Below are 19,101 nucleotides of genomic sequence, written 5' to 3'. Positions count from 1 at the left end.
GCACATAATTTACTAACTGAGCCACTGACCAAACTGTTTAATATAATAATGGAATCTCTCGAAACACCGTCTGAATGGTCAAATTCTAACATAATTTTGCTATATAAAAAGGGAGATCCTAACGACATTGGCAATTACAGACCCATAAGCCTATTACCAACTGTGTATAAAATCTTTTCTACAATACTAAACCAGAGAATTAGTCAATCGATAGAAATAAAACAACCGGTTGAACAGGCTGGCTTCAGAAAGGGTTTTAGTACCGTCGACCACATCCATACACTAGAGTTAATAATAGAGAAATACCAGGAGTTTCAAAGACCTTTATACACAGCATTCATAGATTACCAAAAAGCTTTCGACACAGTCTCGCACCACAGTATATGGAAATCTCTGGAAGCTCAAAATGTAGAAAAGTCATATATAGATGTTATAAAAAAGGTATACGAAAAGTGCACAAGTAAAGTCAAATTAGAAACTACTGGACCCATATTCCCTGTTAAAAGAGGTGTTCGTCAAGGCGATCCGCTCTCTCCGAGGATATTTATTGCTATACTAGAGACTGCACTGAGCGAACTAGATTGGAGTAAAAAAGGTTTATATATAAAGGGCAAATATCTGAGTCACCTTCGCTTTGCAGACGACTTAGTGCTGTTCTCCGAATCCAGTTCTCAACTTCAAAGCATGATCGAAGACCTTTGTAACACTAGCAGGCAGGTGGGCCTCGAAATAAACATTTCCAAAACAAAACTCATGTCAAATGGCACTAAGAAAGACATAATCCTAGACGGCAACACACTAGAATACGTCGAGCAATACGCCTACCTAGGAAAACAAGTCGGTTTCAGCCAAAGTAGCAATGAACTAGAAGTACAAAGGAGAATTAAAAATACATGGAATAAATATTGGAGTTACAGAGAGTTATTTAAAAACGATATGCCTATAAATCTTAAAAAGAAAGTCATGGACTCATGTCTGATCCCGTGTTTAACCTACGCGTGCCAAACGTGGAAGTTTACAAATAAAATAAAAACAAAAATCATTACGTGCCAAAGGGGAATGGAGCGCAGCATGCTGAACATAAGCAAAATACAAAAAATTAGACACGCTGACATAAGATCCAAAACAAAAACAATAGATGCATTAAATCACGCACTAAAACTAAAATGGAAGTGGGCTGGGCATGTTGCGAGGCTCAAAGACGACAGATGGACACAAAAAATTACGACCTGGAAAGGACCTAAAGGAAAACGCTGCAGAGGGCGACCTTTCGCACGCTGGGAAGAAGATATTAAAAAAATAGCTGGCCCCAAATGGCAGCACATAGCGCAAAATAGAGAAAACTGGCAAAAGCTGGAAGAGGCCTTCACCTGAAGAGGGGTTCCCATACAATAATTAGAATATCAAAAACTGTAAATAATAATACTTAGCATGATAGAAATATAGTCATAATATTTATTCATCTACTAATAGATTTTGTTAAGTTTTGCAAAGGTTTAGAAAACCACATAAAGAAATGTACCTTATTAATTGGGAAATAAAAGGCTTTTTATTTTATTTATTTATAATCATAAATAATTATTATTAAGATTTATATTCATTCATATCGACAGCAGTGTTGGCCTATAGTCGTATTTTTAATTAGACGAAGCCAACTGACAGTAGCTAATGTCACTTTGTAAAATAATGTTGCCATATTTAAAGTAATAGTGATGCGTTCAGTTCTTGTTCAATCAGATGAATGAGCAATGAGTGTGAATAGTCAATCATTTCAAACAATAAAAGAATATTACTTCTATCTCAAAATTGTATAAAAGTGCTCTGATATAAGTTAGGTACTAGTACTATGTAACTACAATCAGTTTTTTGACGTCTTATTACAAAGCGCGGCGCGGCGACTAGTGCCATCACCGATCATTAATTCAGGGGTTTTTACTTTGTCACAACACTATTTTTATTTCATTAAAAACTGACAACACCGTAAACGTCAGTTGATATCGTCTTACGTCTAATTAAAAATTCGACTATAGGTGGCTTCAGCGTGCGACTCTCATCCTTGAGGTCGACCCCGGCTTGCATCAATGGACTTTCTACATGCGTATCTTAGACTCGTTCGTACGGTGAAGGAAAACATCCAAAACTCGACATGTGCCGGACAGATGGCTGATCACCTACTAGTCTATGAAATATAAATCATCAAAGAAACTAATGCAATGTGAACTGTGAAGGCAAGACCGATAGAGGGTTGTAGCGCCACTGGCAGGGCCGAATTTAGCGGTCTGGATAGCCCCCAAGTATTTTCCAAATAAAATGAACATATTTTTAAATTAACTTAATCTAACTCTTATACGTGAGGCTAACACTTTTCATTGGAAATATCTCTAAGAGAATATTTTAGCTTGACTCTTTAACAGTGTGTTCAATACAGATGCCCATATTTTTTTACAGATACATAATCGTTACTTTTTTATTTTGTTTTATTAATGGGCGAATATTTTACTTAAAAATGAAAAAATATACGTGCTGTTGACAAACATTTTGTTTGTTTAGATGGTTGATGTAATAACACGAAATGTTTTGGTAGGAAGATAACATAATTTTAAAAAAAAAATTTTTTTTATTTTTTTTATTTTAGCATTTTTTGGCTAGTGATCATACGAGATGGGAGAGATGAATTTTAGCTCTTTCGATGTGACTGCTTTTTAATAACACTTTTAAAGAAAAACTTTTAAAAAAAATCATCTTCGGAAGGGGGGCTCCATTGTGTGTACCATTTGAGGTGTCAGGTACGCTTTTCCTCTTCCCCCTTCAAATACCCCTAATCTCGTTTCTATTGGAGAGTTGAGCCTGTTGCTGTTATTATAATCGATAGGGCCGTATTAAGAATTGCGCATTCATCCAAACAGTGCTTAACAAATTCCCTGAAAAAAACTCATAGATTAAACAAAATAACATCCGGTTATCATTTAAAAATTTAAGTGTGCTTGATATAATGGTATTATTTGAAGCCAAGCTCTACAAATTTAACTAGACTTATTACTTCTGCCAAAATCAAAATATATAAAAAACAAATTGCGCTGACGCTCAAAGGCGGTTAAAATTTCTGGGTTTTCAGTAAAACAAAAAATGTTTGGTTCAAGTTTTTCATAAAACAGAAAAATAATGTTAATAAACACTTACTTATAATAATTATATTCAGCCTCATTAAAGTTAAGATCATTTAAATAAATATCTTTTTTTCTTTCGTATATCCTAGAACAATTTATTATATATATTAGTTTATTATTCATAATAATAATATCTTATTAAGAGATTATCCTTGGACACGGATCAAACTGTTGAGTCGTGCGTTTGAATTTCAGATTTGCAGAAGATTAGTAGTGTGTAGTGTAGAAGTATAGAAGGATACACGAAAGCAATAAGTCTAAAATAGAAAATTGTGTCAGAGAAAGCTGATCACTGTAAAGTATTTTGATACTAAAGAAAGAAGACAATTCTTTGAATACATATTTTATTATTTGTTTATTTATTTATAAGTATTTTTGAAGTTATACTTCTTTAGGCGCGTTATGAAAAATTGATGAGAGTGAAATTTTACGATGCGCGCGCACCGTGACACAAAATTATCAGTATGAAGTTGCCCACTAACGAATTCTTTTTAAACCAGCCGGGCGCCGAGCGTGCGCGAGCGAGGTGGGACTAAGGCAACCAACAAGTAAAAAGAAATAGAATATGCGAGAAGTTAGCAGCTATGCCAAAAATTTTGAATGACCTTTGCTACCTTTTAAACAAATAAAGGAGTTTTAATTATTTTTTCAAAGAAATTAAGCAATTCTTTTTCACAAAGACCTATTGTTACTTAGTTAAAAGGTTATGAAACATACCTAGTTATTAAATTGAATGAATAATATATTAAAATAATAAATAATAATAATAATTATTATTAATTATTAAATATTAAAAAAAATAAAGAAAGCCAAAGAAGTATAACTTCTTACGCGCGTACATAAGTACACGCACACTTTTTTTTTTATTTATGCGTATAAAACACTTTAAATTTGCCAATCTGCTATTTGCTGTATGAATTATTATTTTAAATTAAAAATCATTTTAATAATAATACGCGTGTGGTAACGTAAAATCAACAACTTATAAGAAACGTAAGCATACCTACCCTGTTAATTGAAGACGGAAAACACGTATAAGTTCTGCCAATTTTTTGGCTTGACAATTTACATCCTTTTTATCGAGTTTTTCTGGATTTAACAGCCTTTGTCTTGTATCTTGGCTATAAAAAAGATAAATATAACTTAATAGTTATTGTCCGTTCCAATTGTTAAAAGCTATGTAAAATACATCTGTCTATTTATACGTTCTGTTATATATATGTCGCTGAATATTATATAACAAAGATACCTTTGGTATATGGATATGGATTAACATGGAAAAGACAGACAATTACGCTCTATAAAAAAATCAAGATAATCAAATGGATTATAAAAACTCAAATAGATAAATTTACAAAAGATGTATTTTCTAATACATTAATACATCCAAGGGAATGAAAAAGGAAGTGGATAAGATGGGCAGATGATCTGCCGAAGAGTAGGAGCAGGCTAGCCCGGTATAGAAAATGGGTAAAACTATGTCAGTAGACAACCTGACCATAAAACTGGTTGGTAAAGAAAAACAAATACAATTGGTTTTTAAATTATTCACATACTATTAATATTTACTTTTAAATAGTCTTTATTTATTTATATGCTACAAACTAAGGGCAAAAATTCAATAGATACTTATCAATAATGAGTAAACTTACCAAAATTTAAAAACGTAGCGTAATTTAGCCTTAGTTTGTTCTATGAAATCCATATGAGTGTAAGTTTTCTTTTCTGGCACTTCAGCACCATCTAAAATAAAATCTAGATTACCTAGATCATCAGATCCATTTGGATTCAATTTATCTTCAATATTAGAGATTCTTGTAAAGTTTCTTATAATTTTCGGTGGATCATCTGTTTTAGTATTAACACAATCTGTCTTATCTGTATTTTCTGGTTCATTAGTTTCATCCTTGTCGGCATTTTTAAGTTCAAAATTTGACAAAAAGTTTTCTTTTCCCGGCAAAAACTGAAGAAGTTTATCTTTAGAGTGATGGGCTCGTTCCTGGACCTAAAATATTGTTGAAAATGTACTTATATAAGTTTAACAAATATATAACATGAGTAGCTTGGGCCAATCATTAAAATTTTGACTGTCTATGTTTGATGTCATTTGTTTCAAAAGTTTAATATCTCATAAAAATAAAAAAAAATAGAAAAGTTTTTGCATAAATAATGCTACTTAATACTTACTGATGTCATAATATTTCTAGCCTTTGAACGGGTGATTCTGGATGGTGTCGGATGATTTTGGGATGTTTTTTGTGGCGAAGCTGAAAAACAAACTAAACCGAATTTATTACGTATCGACGAAGTATGTTTAAAACGCCGAATTATGTAAATCTACACTAACTAATATTAAAAAGAGAAAAGATTTGTAGTTGTAACAAATAAATGCTATTTACTGATAGTTTATGTTTAAATATGTAATGTACCGCGCAGAATAAATTTAATAAAAAGCCTTGTTTTTATTACAAAAAATCCTTATATTTTTAAACTAAAAATGTCACTTTTAAAAATATACCTTCATCGCTATGCTCATTTATTGCATCGATTTCATTGAAAGAGTTATCGAAATCCGGCGTCTCAATATCGAGTAGTAACTTGGCTAATAATTTCTCAGCTGCCTGTAGGTTTTCGTCATCTTCGAAAACGCCCTAAAATATAATTGCGTTATATATTACGTTTAAACAATGTAAAGTGATAACTCAATGGCGCGTCAATCAATCTTTTGTGTTTCATATCTTCTTTGCCGATGAGTAGGGATGCCTACAAATTCAAATTTAATGACGTGGAATAAGTGATACATGTATCTTATGGTCCATAATAAACATATTTTTTTTTGTTTTTAAATCTATGACATGCCGGTATCCTTACCATGTAAAAAAAAAACAAAAAAAAAAAAACAAACGTTACTCTCGGGACGCACGACCATTGATTGAGAGAGAATAAACGCCAAAATGCTTATTTTCGTAAAAAAAAATATATTTTCAGTAGAAATTTTAGGCTAATTTCAAGATAATGAAGATTAAGTAAATGACCAAAACCAAGTATTCCTCAGGAATTGTCATTTAAAGAGTTTTACAGATATCAATTGAATTTAAATTACAATTCGTAATTTAAATCCGCGCGCGCGATCAATCATTATATGCCGAATATTTAGTAGTAATTACTTAAAAAGAACATTCCAAAAGAGCATGTTTAGCCGTGTAGATAAATTAAAAAAAAATAACCAAAAATTAATAAACGAATTACCACAATTCACAGCCAGTCAGCGAATTAAATTTCAATTAACTGAAATCGAATCGAAATAAACTTCCTTAGGGGGCCATTTTTTTGCAAAACAGTTTATTATAGTATATAAGTAATCACTACTAAATTAAAGACTATCTTTACGATGTTATATTACAAAATGAAGGCCCTGGCCGCGTGTTTGTCTGTTTGAAGACGATAAACTCAAAAACTACTATAATTCATTGCTGTAAATACTATAATATAACGGTACAAAGCCAAATCACACGAAATTCACGCGGGTGATGCGGGCAGTGAGAAATAAATGAATATTGTTAGTTACACAACTCTGTAAGAGCATTTAAATATAAATCATTTACCTGTAAAGCATCAACGAGGTAAACGCCGTAACTATAGATTTTCATAAATGTTGATGGATTTATGTTGTGGTTAATTTTACCTGTAACAACGGTTTAACATAAATAACAAATTTCTTTAGAAAAACGTTGAAAGTAATAAAATATTAACGTTATATTATGTTATTTCATTTAACATTCTAATAAAACAAAAAAAGGGTGCGTGTACTTATGTACGCGCGTAAGAAGTTATACCTACTTCTTTGGCTTTCTTTGTTTTTTTAAATATTAAATAATTAATAATACATATTTAACGTTAATAATTTAATAATATTTAATATTTAGTAAGTATATTATTCAATTGTTAATTAATATTAATAATAATAATAATTATTATTTATTATTTTATTATATTATTCATTAAATTTAATAACTAGGTATGTTTCATAACCTTTTAACTAAGTAACAATAGGTCTTTATGAAAAAGCATTGCTAAATTTCTTTGAAAAAATAATTAAAACCCTTTATTTGTTTAAAACGTACTACAAAGGTCATTATGGTCATTCAAAATTCTTGGCATAGCTGCTAACTTCACGCATATCCTATTTCTTTTTACTTGTAGATTGTTTTATTCTCATCTCGCTCGCGCACGCACGGCGCCCGGCTGGTTTAAAAACTTCATACTGATAATTTTGTGTCACGGTGCGCGCGCATCGTATAATTTCACTCTCACAAATTTTTCATAACGCGCCTAAAGAAGTATTCTAAATAAAATAAACTTCAAAAACAACATATTATGTATTTAACTAATTGAGATCGTGAACGATGATCCAAGCTGTTTAGTACCAAGTGAATCCGTGACTCTAACTTTTTATTATTTATGATAGTATCGATTACTATCAAAAGTGCTGCAAATAAAAGCGGGAAGAAAATCTCACCTCTGAAAGCTCCATTATCAAATATAATATCCACCAACTTATTTGCCGCATCAACAATATAAGCGTCATTTTTAAATCCCCGTTTAATACATTCACAAGCCTCATACATCGTCCAAGGTGGTGGTGTTGTCTGAAAAGCTGCCTTTTGTAGAATCTGATTAAGAGCTTCTTCCAGTATTTGTGTGAATCGCGAAATCCACTCTTCTGACTTGGATATTAGGTTCCCTTTCATCAGTTCACTTGTAACTTCAAACATAACGTTTTTATCAACATCTCCATATTCTGTATCATGAAACGAGGTATTTGATAGTGTGTTGCAGATTGTCCCTGGATTTAAACTGGTAAGAGAACGTGATCTGTCCCATTTATTCCATGAACAATGACCATTTATTTTTTTCTCATCAGTTAAACTACCCACCTCCATTTTCATTTCTGACTCTTCTCTCTGTATTGATTTTGAATCAGATACATTATGCTCTTCTTGTTCTATATATCTTTTGATTTGTGGATCTCTTATCCCTACTTTAGTTTTACTGGAAAAACTCTTTCTTGGATTATTTGGTATTGTGACCGTAATTGTTGAGTTAAATACTTTTCGAGGTGACGTCTCTTTTAATTCCCCATATATCATGAAATATTCAACTTCTTCCATCCGAAATATGGGACTTGTTACGTTTATATTTTGATTGATATTATTTTCTGTTAACAAAACCTAAGAAAGAACAAAGTAAAACAGTTAAAATATTTAAAATCATTTTCCTTCTCGGAACCACAACAAAATTTAATAAACTTACAACTTTGTAGTCCTTTTGGCTGTATTTTCTATAACATGCAACGATATTTTGTGTATGATCATCATGACGATTTTCTTTATCTGAAACAAAATTTGTATATAAGATTAGATAGTTAAATTTTTTCTATAAATATTATTGTAATAACATAATTATATATATTTAAGAGCATATGTTTGAGTGTAGCAACGTGTTTATAAATAAAAAAATTAAAAAAATGTATAACGTTTCTGTAACGTATAGATCCCTAAACCCTCGGGAGAATAATGTTAGAATTGCTAAGATAATTAGTCGCAGGTCCTCTTGTTAGAATGCAAAGGTGAACCCAAGTTTTCTTATTAGTGAAAGTGTGGTATAGGCTAGGGTTGCCATTCGTGCTTTATAATAAAGTATTGTACGTTATTTCAAGTTATTGTACTCTATACTATATGAGAACAATAAAGTACACGAAAATACTTTATTTCGCATGTGATTTCTTTATTCTTTATTGCAAAAAAAGGTGGTAACCCTAGTTATAGCGCGTAGTGCTGTTATAGTGAGTCTATGTAGGAAAAGTGTATTAGCATGTACAGTACATTGTACACGATATGCTGTACTCAATTCAACCAGACAAGATCATACTTTTTACCGTAAAATCGATATAAAAAAAATGAATCGCAAAATATGTTGCTAAGCACAAAAGTCAAAGACAGCTAGAGTATTTTCTTTTTGATTTATTCTTAAATTTATTTTATATTAACTTTGAGGAAGGTTTTTATGTAGAGAAAAGTTGGATTTTCTTCCGGAAAAGCGAACAGTGTGTATGGTGTATCAAAGTGTTCCTTATGTTGTTATTTAGCTTATAAAAAGGTAGCCATAGTAATAAAATCATATTAAGGCGAAACAAAGTTCGCGGGGGTAATTAATAAAATCACTTACCAACAATGGCACAGTTTTCCGTTAAGACATTAGAAATAAATATGGCTGCTTGTAATGCTCTCTTCATATGTATCTTGTTAACAGATGTTGTTCCCTTTTGAATACGATTCAAAACACATTCCGGGACGACCAAACGACACCTATTATCTGTAATTATATATGTATAATGATATGAATAAAAAATAAAATATGTTTATTATGGAACATAAGATACATGTATCACTTATTCCACGTCATTAAATTTGAAGGCATCCCTACTCATCGGCAAAGAAGACAGAGGGTGTAGGCCGAGAGAAAAAGCCGGCGTAAAAAACTCTCGGTACTCTTTTAAAACAGCAAATCATCAAACAACACTTATTTAAAACAAATATCGCAAATTAATTAGAAGTAGCCTGTCTAGCACTAGTCCCAGGCCCTTTTATCAACTAGATAATCGTTGACTTTATAGTAAGCCTTTTTACACAGCTTTTCTTTAATACATTTCTTAAATTTATTGAAAGGCAGTGATAAAAGAGCCTCTGGGATTTTATTAAAGAAGAGTATCCCTTTCCCCAAAAAAGAATTACTAACTTTAGATAGTCTAGTACGGGGAAATTGCAGCCTGCGTTTGTTCCGTGTATTAACATTGTGCGTATGTTCTATTCTAGTAAACTTATCACTATTTTTGTATACATACATAATATTTTCATAAATATATTGCGAGGGAAAGGTAAGTATATTAATTTCCTTGAATTTATCTCTAAGAGATTCCCTACATTTTAAATTATAGATTGCACGAATAGCCCTCTTCTGCAGGATGAAAATAGTTTCGACATCAGCAGCATGACCCCATAATAATAAGCCATAAGTCATTAAGCTATGAAAGTAACTAAAATAAACAAGTCTAGCTGTATCGACATCAGTTAGTGAGCGAATTTTTTTAACCGCGTAGGCTGCAGAACTAAGTCTCTTCGCCAATCCGTTAATATGAGGGGACCACTGAAGTTTTGAATCCATGGTGATTCCGAGAAATACAGTTGTATCATCCAGATTCAATTCCTCACCGTTTATAATTGGTCTAGTATCCATAACCCTTGCATTTTTTGCACAAAATTTAATGCATTTTGTCTTTTTTGCATTAAGTAGAAGGTTATTCATACTAAACCAATGGACAATCGAAGACAGAGCATTGTTCACATCGTCAAAATTTGTTATTTGTCGTTTGATTTTAAAAATCAAGGACGTGTCATCAGCAAACAAAACTATCTGATGTTTTCTCTCTACCATGAAAGGTAGATCATTTATATAAACAAGAAAGAGGAAAGGGCCAAGAATTGAGCCCTGTGGTACACCCATATCTACTGCCGACCCAGAGGACCTCTTACCATTCACTTCAACCTTCTGAGTTCTTCCGTGTAAATAGGAAGTCAGAAGATTCAGTGCGGTATTCTTGATGCCATAGTGGCGGAGTTTCCCGATTAAGGTATCGTGTTGGACACAATCAAATGCTTTGGATAAGTCGCAGAAAACACCTAAAGCGTCATGCGACTCCTCCCAAGCCTTAACTATATATCTATATATCTCAACACCGGCATCGGCTGTCGAGCGACCCTTGGTAAAACCGAACTGATTATTATGTAATAATTTGTTTACGTTAAAATGACTTACCAGTTGATTTAATATAATTTTTTCAAATATTTTACTACAAGTAGGTAGTACGGAAATTGGTCTAAAGTTACTGGGGTCGGACATACTACCTGCTTTAAATAAAGGAATAACTTTACTATGTTTCATTAGATCGGGAAACTCGCCACTTTTAATACAATTGTTGAAAATTATAGCTAGATGGGGAGCAATTACATCAATTATGCTACTAATTATTTTTACAGAAATACCCCAAAGATCGGTAGTGTTCTTAATATCTATGGTTCTAAATATCCTCACTATATCGTCGGCACCAATGGGTCGGAATGAAAAACTGACCTTGCACTCGTTTACATTATCTTTGAGCAGCGATTCGGCGAGGGCGGGAGATGATTGAAGAGACTTAGTAGTCGAAATTGGAATGTCAGAAAAGTACTTATCAAAAACAATCGCTATCTCTTCGTTAGATTTGATTATAGTGTTATCGACACATAGTTCGACGTCTTGATTGCGATCCCTGACTCTTCCAGTTTCACTATCAATTATCTTCCAAGTCATTTTAGTTTTATTGGTACTATTTTTAATCTTGTTTTTGATATTTAAGGACTTGGCCGCGTAACAAACTTTCTTAAATAATTTCGAATAATTTCGAACATAAAGAATAAATTCTTCATTATGATTGTATGACTTTTCAGCGTAAAGGTCATACAACCGTTGTCTACTTTTATAAATTCCCGCTGTCGCCCAATCACTAAACGATTTACACTGCGAATGAGAGACTTTCTTTGGGGTAAAGATGGTGTTGAACTCTTTATTAATACAATCACTTAGATTGTTGTATTGTTCATCAACGGTAGTACCTACCGGTAATAAAGGTAGGCGTTTACCTATATTATGTCTAAATCTCACCATTCGCTTTTTATTCACTGGAACAAACACACTGCTCTTATTTACTTGTTTTACCACTTTACATTTTAGCGCCACTAACTGTCCACAATGATCTGAGCTAAGATCAGTTGTAATTGAGGTTTGCATTGCCTCTGCATCTGTAAATACATTATCTATACATGTGGCAGTGGAGCTTGTAATTCTAGTGGGCTCAAGAAACAAGTTAACAAGATTGTAAGATTTTAATAACAGATTGAATTTTTTACTAATGGAGGTATTTTCTAATAAATTTATATTGAAGTCACCACATACAATAATATACTTATTGTTCTTAAAACTAACTTTACACAAAATTTCCTCCAACTTTTCTTCAAAAAAATCGTAAGATGCACTTGGTGGTCTGTAAACACTTAAAATAATGCAATTCTCAATCTCTATACAGGCTACTTCCAAAGAGTGTTCTACAGACAGACACACGATGTCATTACGCTCTTTATACTTTAAGTTTTTATTAACAATAATCAAAGAGCCCCCATGAATCGCCGACAATCTGCAAAACGAACTTGCAACTTGGTGCTGATCAAAGTTAAAGATGATTTGGCATTCTCTAAGCCAATGTTCGGTAATGCATAGGACATCAATTTTACTTGATTTTAAAAACAACTCCAATTCTAATTCTTTGCCCAACATACCTTGCATGTTTTGATGCATCAAGTTTAAACAGTTGTTGTTAGTAATATAACATGTTTGTGTTGAGCTGAGTTGTACTAAATTATTGCTAGAGTTTGCCTCTATTGTCACACTATCTAATTTAAATTATTTATACTTAATGAAGTGCTACTGCAAGTATCACTACATTCACTTAAGCTAAGCTGCTCAATAGAAGCAGTTGTCTGAAAAGCTAGCTGCTCAATAGAAGCAGTTGTCTGAAAAGCTAAATGTTTAGCTTTAGTTGTAAATAAAAAGTAAGATAGCATAGTAGCTATCTGTTGTAAATAATAATTAGGTAGGCGGAACCTATCCTTTGTCAATACATACTTATTTTTAAATATACAATTTATGTCCATTAAATTAGGTAGTGTACCTAAGTCACAATTTAATTGTATATTGTTAGTAGTTAACATATTGTGCAACAACATGTTTAACTTATATCTAATTTTATTTTCCTTTGGTGCACCTTTGATGTAAGGAAATGTATGCAAGACAATATTCTCTACATTAAGTATCTATAAAGCTATTTAATTTGGTCCCTTTTAGGCATGCAAGATATCGCGGCAAGTGGCATAATCAAAAGGGCAGCTGATGTTACACATACATGAGGATATTCTGAGGAGATTTCAAGACGTACTAAATCTTTTCACGATTAATACAAATAACTTTTCTCGTAACGCCCCCATAAATAGAATTTGTGCCCAGTACAAAGATTTATGTTTGTTAATTACTAAAAGAATCTACTTGGTTTTACAATAAATTATTGATTGAAAAACTCGACTGAAATTTTATTTGGAAAATAATTTAGAGCCAGGGAGCCTCCTCCTCCTTTGTTGCTCCGAGAACTCCAGACCTTTAAATCCGGCCCTGGACTTACTTTGCAAGTTTTTTGTTTTCAGGTTATTTTAACTCTCACAAATAATGTGACATTCTATAGGAAAATTTGTTTTCAAAATCGATTCAGTAGATACAGAGGTAATCCCTGTACAGCCTCGCGAACTTTAAATCTTTATAATATAAATATATAATGAGGTATAATTTATATATGAGCAGTGTTGGCCTAGTGGCTTCAGCGTGCGACTCTCATACCTGAGGTCTTAGGTTCGATCCTCGGTTGTGCACCAATGGACTTTCTTTTTATGTGCGCATTTAACATTTACTCGAACGGTGAAGGAAAACATCGTGAGGAAATCGACATGTCTTAGACCCAAAAAGTCGACGGCGTGTGTCAGGCACTGGAGGCTGATCACCTACTTTCCTATTAGATTTAAAAAATGATCATGAAACAGGTTCAGAAATCTGAGGCCAAGACCTAAAGAGGTTGTCGCGCCACTGATTTATTTTTTATAATTTATATATGTAAATAGAACTAAATCATATAAGATACTAGCAGACCGGCCAAGCGTTGCTGTGGCTAAGGTTTTTGTTATATTATATAGTAGTAAACTATTCAAGGGAAACGGTAGGAGATCACCAGTCATGGGGACCACCATGCTTTTTTTGGTGGTTATGTCATTAAATTGTAGCTTATGTGAAACGTTGGTACTTTCAACACAGCGCCATCTGTTAGAATTGTGACTATCAAATAATAAACAAATAATTTGCAATAAAATAATATTGCAGGTATAAATTGAGATATAAGCTATCCTATCTTGTAAGTTGGATCAAACCGCACACGGTGTGCAAATTTGATTGAAATCGGTTCAGTAGTTTAGGAGTCCATAGCGGACAAACAACGTGACACGTAATTTATATATATATTAAGACTTTCAAAGTACTACTTAGTTATGTCCTTGTTGTAGCCATATTTTTACTGTCTACACATTTAATATAATTTGTATTTATTTTGTATTACATTTTCTATTTTTCCATTAAAGGCACTTCTAGGTTCTAAAACCTAGACGGTATGGCTTTTCTAGTACAATTATACTAGAAGTACCTAATTTCATGCTGATTATTATATCTATTGTAACATTCACTTGTTAGAGTTTTTAGACTAATATTTTTATACCTGCATTTCGAATTTCCTTTATAAAGTTTAATTTCTTTAAAAACACATCCTCATCAAGCACAAGAAACCAAACTTTGGTTCTTACGTCAATCTTAAACAATGTTTGCAAAGCTGTGATATTAAAATTATTAGTTTCCTGAAAAAAAAAATGTTCAAGTTAAGGTCACACACAAAGATAAATTGAAAAATCCTGCAATAATGATAATAATCAATTTTAAAAGGAATAATTTTATACTACTTTCTGATCAGATTTAACCTCTACTGAATTCTAACCAAAACCAAATTTGACTTTTTGTTACAAAAGCCCACAGGAGATGATATTATGCAATTTCTTAAAATATATAAGAAAAACATTAAGATTAAAGCCACAAATTAAGTTAACAGAAAATTGCAACAATAAATATAATATTTAGTTAACACTTAAACAAATACACAATCAACAAAAATTATAATAATATGTACATATCAATAAAATTGTTTAACTACTAAAACTGGTAGAAGCAACAGAGATCTTCAATGAAACCAAATAAAGGCAAGAGATGTATTTCATACCAGCATGTCATGTAAGTCATCTTCAACAACGTCTTTGCTTATTTTCATATCATGATCACCTTCAAGTGATGCTGAAAATTATATTTCAAACATTATGCTCACCAATTAATACTACTTTTAACCTACTTCAAAAAGAAGGTTTAAGTTATGTGATATTGCAATTGGATAATATGAGTATGATAATCTATTTATGCTTCCAAGCACACCAGCTTAATTTCATAAGTGCATGTACGTTTATTTGTTTGTCCAGAAAGAGTTCTAGGAAATTTCTTGATTAAGAAATGATCTTTCTCGCTTGAGAATTACTTGAAATATGGGTATAGTATAGGTATCTAATAATAAATAAAGGACATGTGTTTTATTACATAAGTGCATTTATGTTTATATGTTTGTCCAAAAATTTCCTAGAAACTAAGTCATTAAGAGATAATCCTTCTTAGTTCAGTAGTAATTGAAATATGGGTATAATATAGACCGTATCTAATGATAAATAAAGATTATCAATTTTTATTCAGTGGGCAGGTGTTTAAAGACCTTTTTATATTATATTTAAGTGTAAGTGTACTAACCAGTTACATGACCTGAAGTAATATTATTGGAATTGTTTTGAAAATTCATTTGATCATTCATATCACATTGTTTTGGCACTGTAACTTTACTTTTAGTTTGGAATGTAAAGAATTCTTCTTTTTTTGTTTTAGATGATATAGGTGTTGATGCATGAACCTGATGAGGTTGCCAATTGCTATGGTTAGCATTTAAGTAGCACTCTGGGTTGTTAGAAGATTCATTCCAATTTATTGCATTTGGACGGACACTTAATAATGGCACACCCAAAGTATTGCTATTATGTGTATTCTGGGGAATACAATGTGAAAAATTTATATTAGAAGGGCTTTGTCTACAGAATGTATTATACACTTTTTCTGTTGGCTGGTTAAAAACTGCATTATTGTTAACGGAAGTGGATATAGTATCGTTAAAGACTTCATTAGGCTCTGGATATCCTGTATTTATTATAGGTTTGCTTTGATTTGCTCTTGCTTTGATAAACGCTACCTGTAAAAAAAAATTTGATAAAGAAACTTAATTGAAAACAAGATAGTTTTAAATTACACTAATTTAAGCTAGTAAACTTGTTCTACTAAATATACTGTAAATTAAATTAGTGTTTAATAAGACAGATTATTAAACTTAAACAATTTTATTTCGGAATTTGAGGGTAGGTGTTTTAGAATTGCATTGACAACGTAACTTTTAAAAGGTACTATCCAAACATTTCGTAGAGCAATTTGTTTAAACTAGGCATATTGTTAACCGTATAAAGACAGCTCCAGATCTACTAAGTGATTGTTGTCCTGATAGAAATGGCTTCGAGAGATAGAATAAAGACTTACAGTTTGTTCAGGCAAATTCCACACGGCGTCTCCTGTCAACGTATTAAAGAAGTATGGTCTTCCTGAGTATCTTTTAGAATGACAAACCAACCATTCACAAGTTTGGGATGCATCAGTATTCATTTTGTATTAAGGGAAGAGAAACAAATACATACTATTCTTAGTTCATACTTCACAAATTTGTGATATTTTTTTTTTTTTTAATGGCTCTGGCACGGTTTGTGCATTAGCCAGCGTCAAGTATGAGATTTTTATAATTCGTGCTTTTTGCCTTAGAAATTCGATCATGTCCTCCATGTACAGTTTAGGCACTCCCAAAGGCCGAGAACAAATTTAAATTAAATTAAAACTTGCCCTCGAACTGGGAATCGAACCCGGTACCCCTCACCTAGCTGCCACTTAATAAGACCGCTAGGCTATGAGGCTCCCCTTGTGATCATTTGTTGTGGTAATTGTGCACCAGATAAATTCAATACTCGCTCTCTTACGCCCTCTTAAGTTCAGCTCCTAAACTACAACGACTACAACATAATGTAATTATGTTTGTGTTAATGATATATCTCTTAAGGTGCGTACAGACTATATAACATAACATGTTATACAACATGTTTCAGATAATGTGGACACTGAATGTTATAAAACATGTTATAATAACATGTTGTTGATATGTATGCTAGGACGAACCCAGCATCTACGTTTTTTTGTTTTTCTTTTGTTATTTAAAATTACAACAGTCGCTGCCGCAGCCAGCAAAACGTCCTCTCGTGTCGACATTGTGGATAGCACTGGAGACTGGAGAGTGGAGAGTGGAGAACGACAAACGACAATAGTTATATAACATTGTTATATTGCATTGTTATTCTAATGTGTACAGTATTGTTTTATGTTATAATATTGTAATAAGCACTAATTATTATGCATTCATTTTAGGTTTACCTCAAGTTTATAGATATTTGAAAAAGACTGCAATCCCAACTGTTTTCGCCTGGAAGAAACCCACTACAAGTATCTTAATAATATAATTTTAGGGGCAGCCAAGTCATTACATATTTGGCCTAGTCGTTCACTGGTTGATGACAGGTGGCAGATTTATTTAAGCAATATCATCCAGCTACCAGAGTGATAATTAATAGGTAGTACAGAAATACCCATATCAAAACCAAAAAACGCAACAGCACAACAAGCAACTTTAAGTAGCTACGAACACCACAACAGTCAACACTATAAAATTCTTGGTGGGCGCTACACCTGGTGGCCTGATATCGTTATTTTTAAGATGGACATGCAGGATTTACCAGTGACCGCCAAATAACTGAAAAAAGTTCCCTTTTAGCTGTTAGGGATGAAAAATATGCAATAATGGCTGACCTTGTATTCAATTGTGTTATGCTATGTTATTTTAAAGAAGGAATTGTAAAATAAAAGTACAAAGTAATGAGTGGCTTTTATTGTTTCAAAGTAATTCTTATAAATATATTTATTAAGTAGGGCCTTTTTAAATATACCACATAAAATTTGTCCAATACTTGGAACATATTATGATTGATAAAATTCTTCATCCTTTTCGCATAATGCTGAAGCTTAATTGGAACGTGAATTAGTTTTCAAATGCATCAGCAGAGTGCGCTAAGTCAGTGTTGAAAAAAAATGTTCTGAATAGAGTTAACAACCTCATTAATGTATAAATAATGTGGTTAACAATAATAATTGGTTGAAAACTTTTTACGCTTATTTTAATAATCAAATTATTTCATTAACATTTTTTTACTGAAATAAGAGAAAACCTTTAAAGAATAAAAGGTTTTAACAAGCTAAATTAACAGTAATATATATAGTTTCATGTAAGAAGTTTACATCATTTACGTTTTGAGTAATTTTTTTAAAATGATTTCTAAAAAAATTATATACCTTTTCAAAACCATTGCAATATTTACAAAAGTATAATCCTGTAAAATAAATTTGTTTACAGATCCGAATTTTAAAATAAAATTGTATTCATATTTTAAATGTGCAATATAAAAAAAGTAACTATTATTTATTATTTAATATTATACCTTCATCCATACTTATATTTTTTTTTGCAGTTTGAAATAACTTTCATTATTTTCAAAATTTACGACGAAACGAAAGCCTTACAAATTTTCAACAATAAATAATATTTACTAACGAAAATTTCGATAAATGCCAACTTAATGAAAAACACTGGTCAATTTTCTGTCACTGTGTTGGTTATTGTGTAGTTTATTGCGAGAAGCACGCGAGAGCATTAGTTTTGAGAGTGCTCAATTGTGCGAAGCGTTGCTGTAGTTGGAACATTCAACGTTGAGCATTACAGTTTGCAGAGCATGGTAATTTTAAGCAAGCTTATTAGCATGCTTTTTTGAGCACGTCTGTCAGTACCTTTATGCCGCATAATGCGCTCTAGTGCTGTAATTGGAAAACGCACAAGAGCAGACATAGGACCATACTCTTTGAATTAATCATTTCACACAGTTAACAATTATGCTGCTTTGATCTGTGTCTG

The 19,101-nt window shown here is 32.1% G+C and overlaps 1 protein-coding gene across 4 annotated transcripts; it reads right to left on the bottom strand.

The window, feature by feature from the left end:
• Positions 1 to 2,684: 2,684 nt before the first annotated feature.
• LOC125060477 lies at positions 2,685 to 16,776 on the bottom strand. 4 transcript variants are annotated; one of them, XM_047665397.1, is made up of 15 exons: positions 16,578 to 16,776; positions 15,750 to 16,239; positions 15,181 to 15,251; positions 14,629 to 14,764; positions 9,396 to 9,542; positions 8,481 to 8,560; positions 8,077 to 8,398; positions 7,687 to 8,016; positions 6,773 to 6,852; positions 5,686 to 5,818; positions 5,355 to 5,446; positions 4,820 to 5,172; positions 4,175 to 4,288; positions 3,181 to 3,252; positions 2,685 to 2,921 (listed from the first exon to the last, which is right to left on the bottom strand). In XM_047665397.1, exons 1-15 carry the CDS (start codon positions 16,698 to 16,700, stop codon positions 2,831 to 2,833), a joined length of 2,634 nt encoding a protein of 877 aa, XP_047521353.1. In that variant the 5' UTR covers positions 16,701 to 16,776; the 3' UTR covers positions 2,685 to 2,830. The 4 variants fall into 4 exon arrangements, with proteins under 4 accessions (XP_047521353.1, XP_047521351.1, XP_047521350.1 ...); XM_047665395.1 differs by having other exon boundaries at positions 5,355 to 5,434; positions 7,687 to 8,398; XM_047665394.1 differs by having other exon boundaries at positions 7,687 to 8,398; positions 16,578 to 16,775.
• Positions 16,777 to 19,101: the final 2,325 nt, after the last annotated feature.

Source organism: Pieris napi, chromosome 21 (assembly GCF_905475465.1).
Source record: "Pieris napi chromosome 21, ilPieNapi1.2, whole genome shotgun sequence".
NCBI classification, from domain to species: domain Eukaryota; kingdom Metazoa; phylum Arthropoda; class Insecta; order Lepidoptera; family Pieridae; genus Pieris; species Pieris napi.
The sequence above is the reverse complement of the archived record's forward strand: the minus strand, read 5'-3'. Positions and strand labels throughout refer to the sequence as shown.

Excerpts from the sequence above, each read along its gene's own strand:
- LOC125060477 (XM_047665394.1), bottom strand. The coding sequence starts at position 16,700 with ATGAATACTGATGCATCCCAAACTTGTGAATGGTTGGTTTGTCATTCT. Across the intron at positions 8,561-9,395 it reads GGAAAACTGTGCCATTGTTG|ATAAAGAAAATCGTCATGAT; the intron begins GTAAGTGATTTT and ends ATTTTGTTTCAG. Across the intron at positions 4,289-4,819 it reads CGCTACGTTTTTAAATTTTG|CCAAGATACAAGACAAAGGC; the intron begins GTAAGTTTACTC and ends TCTTTTTTATAG.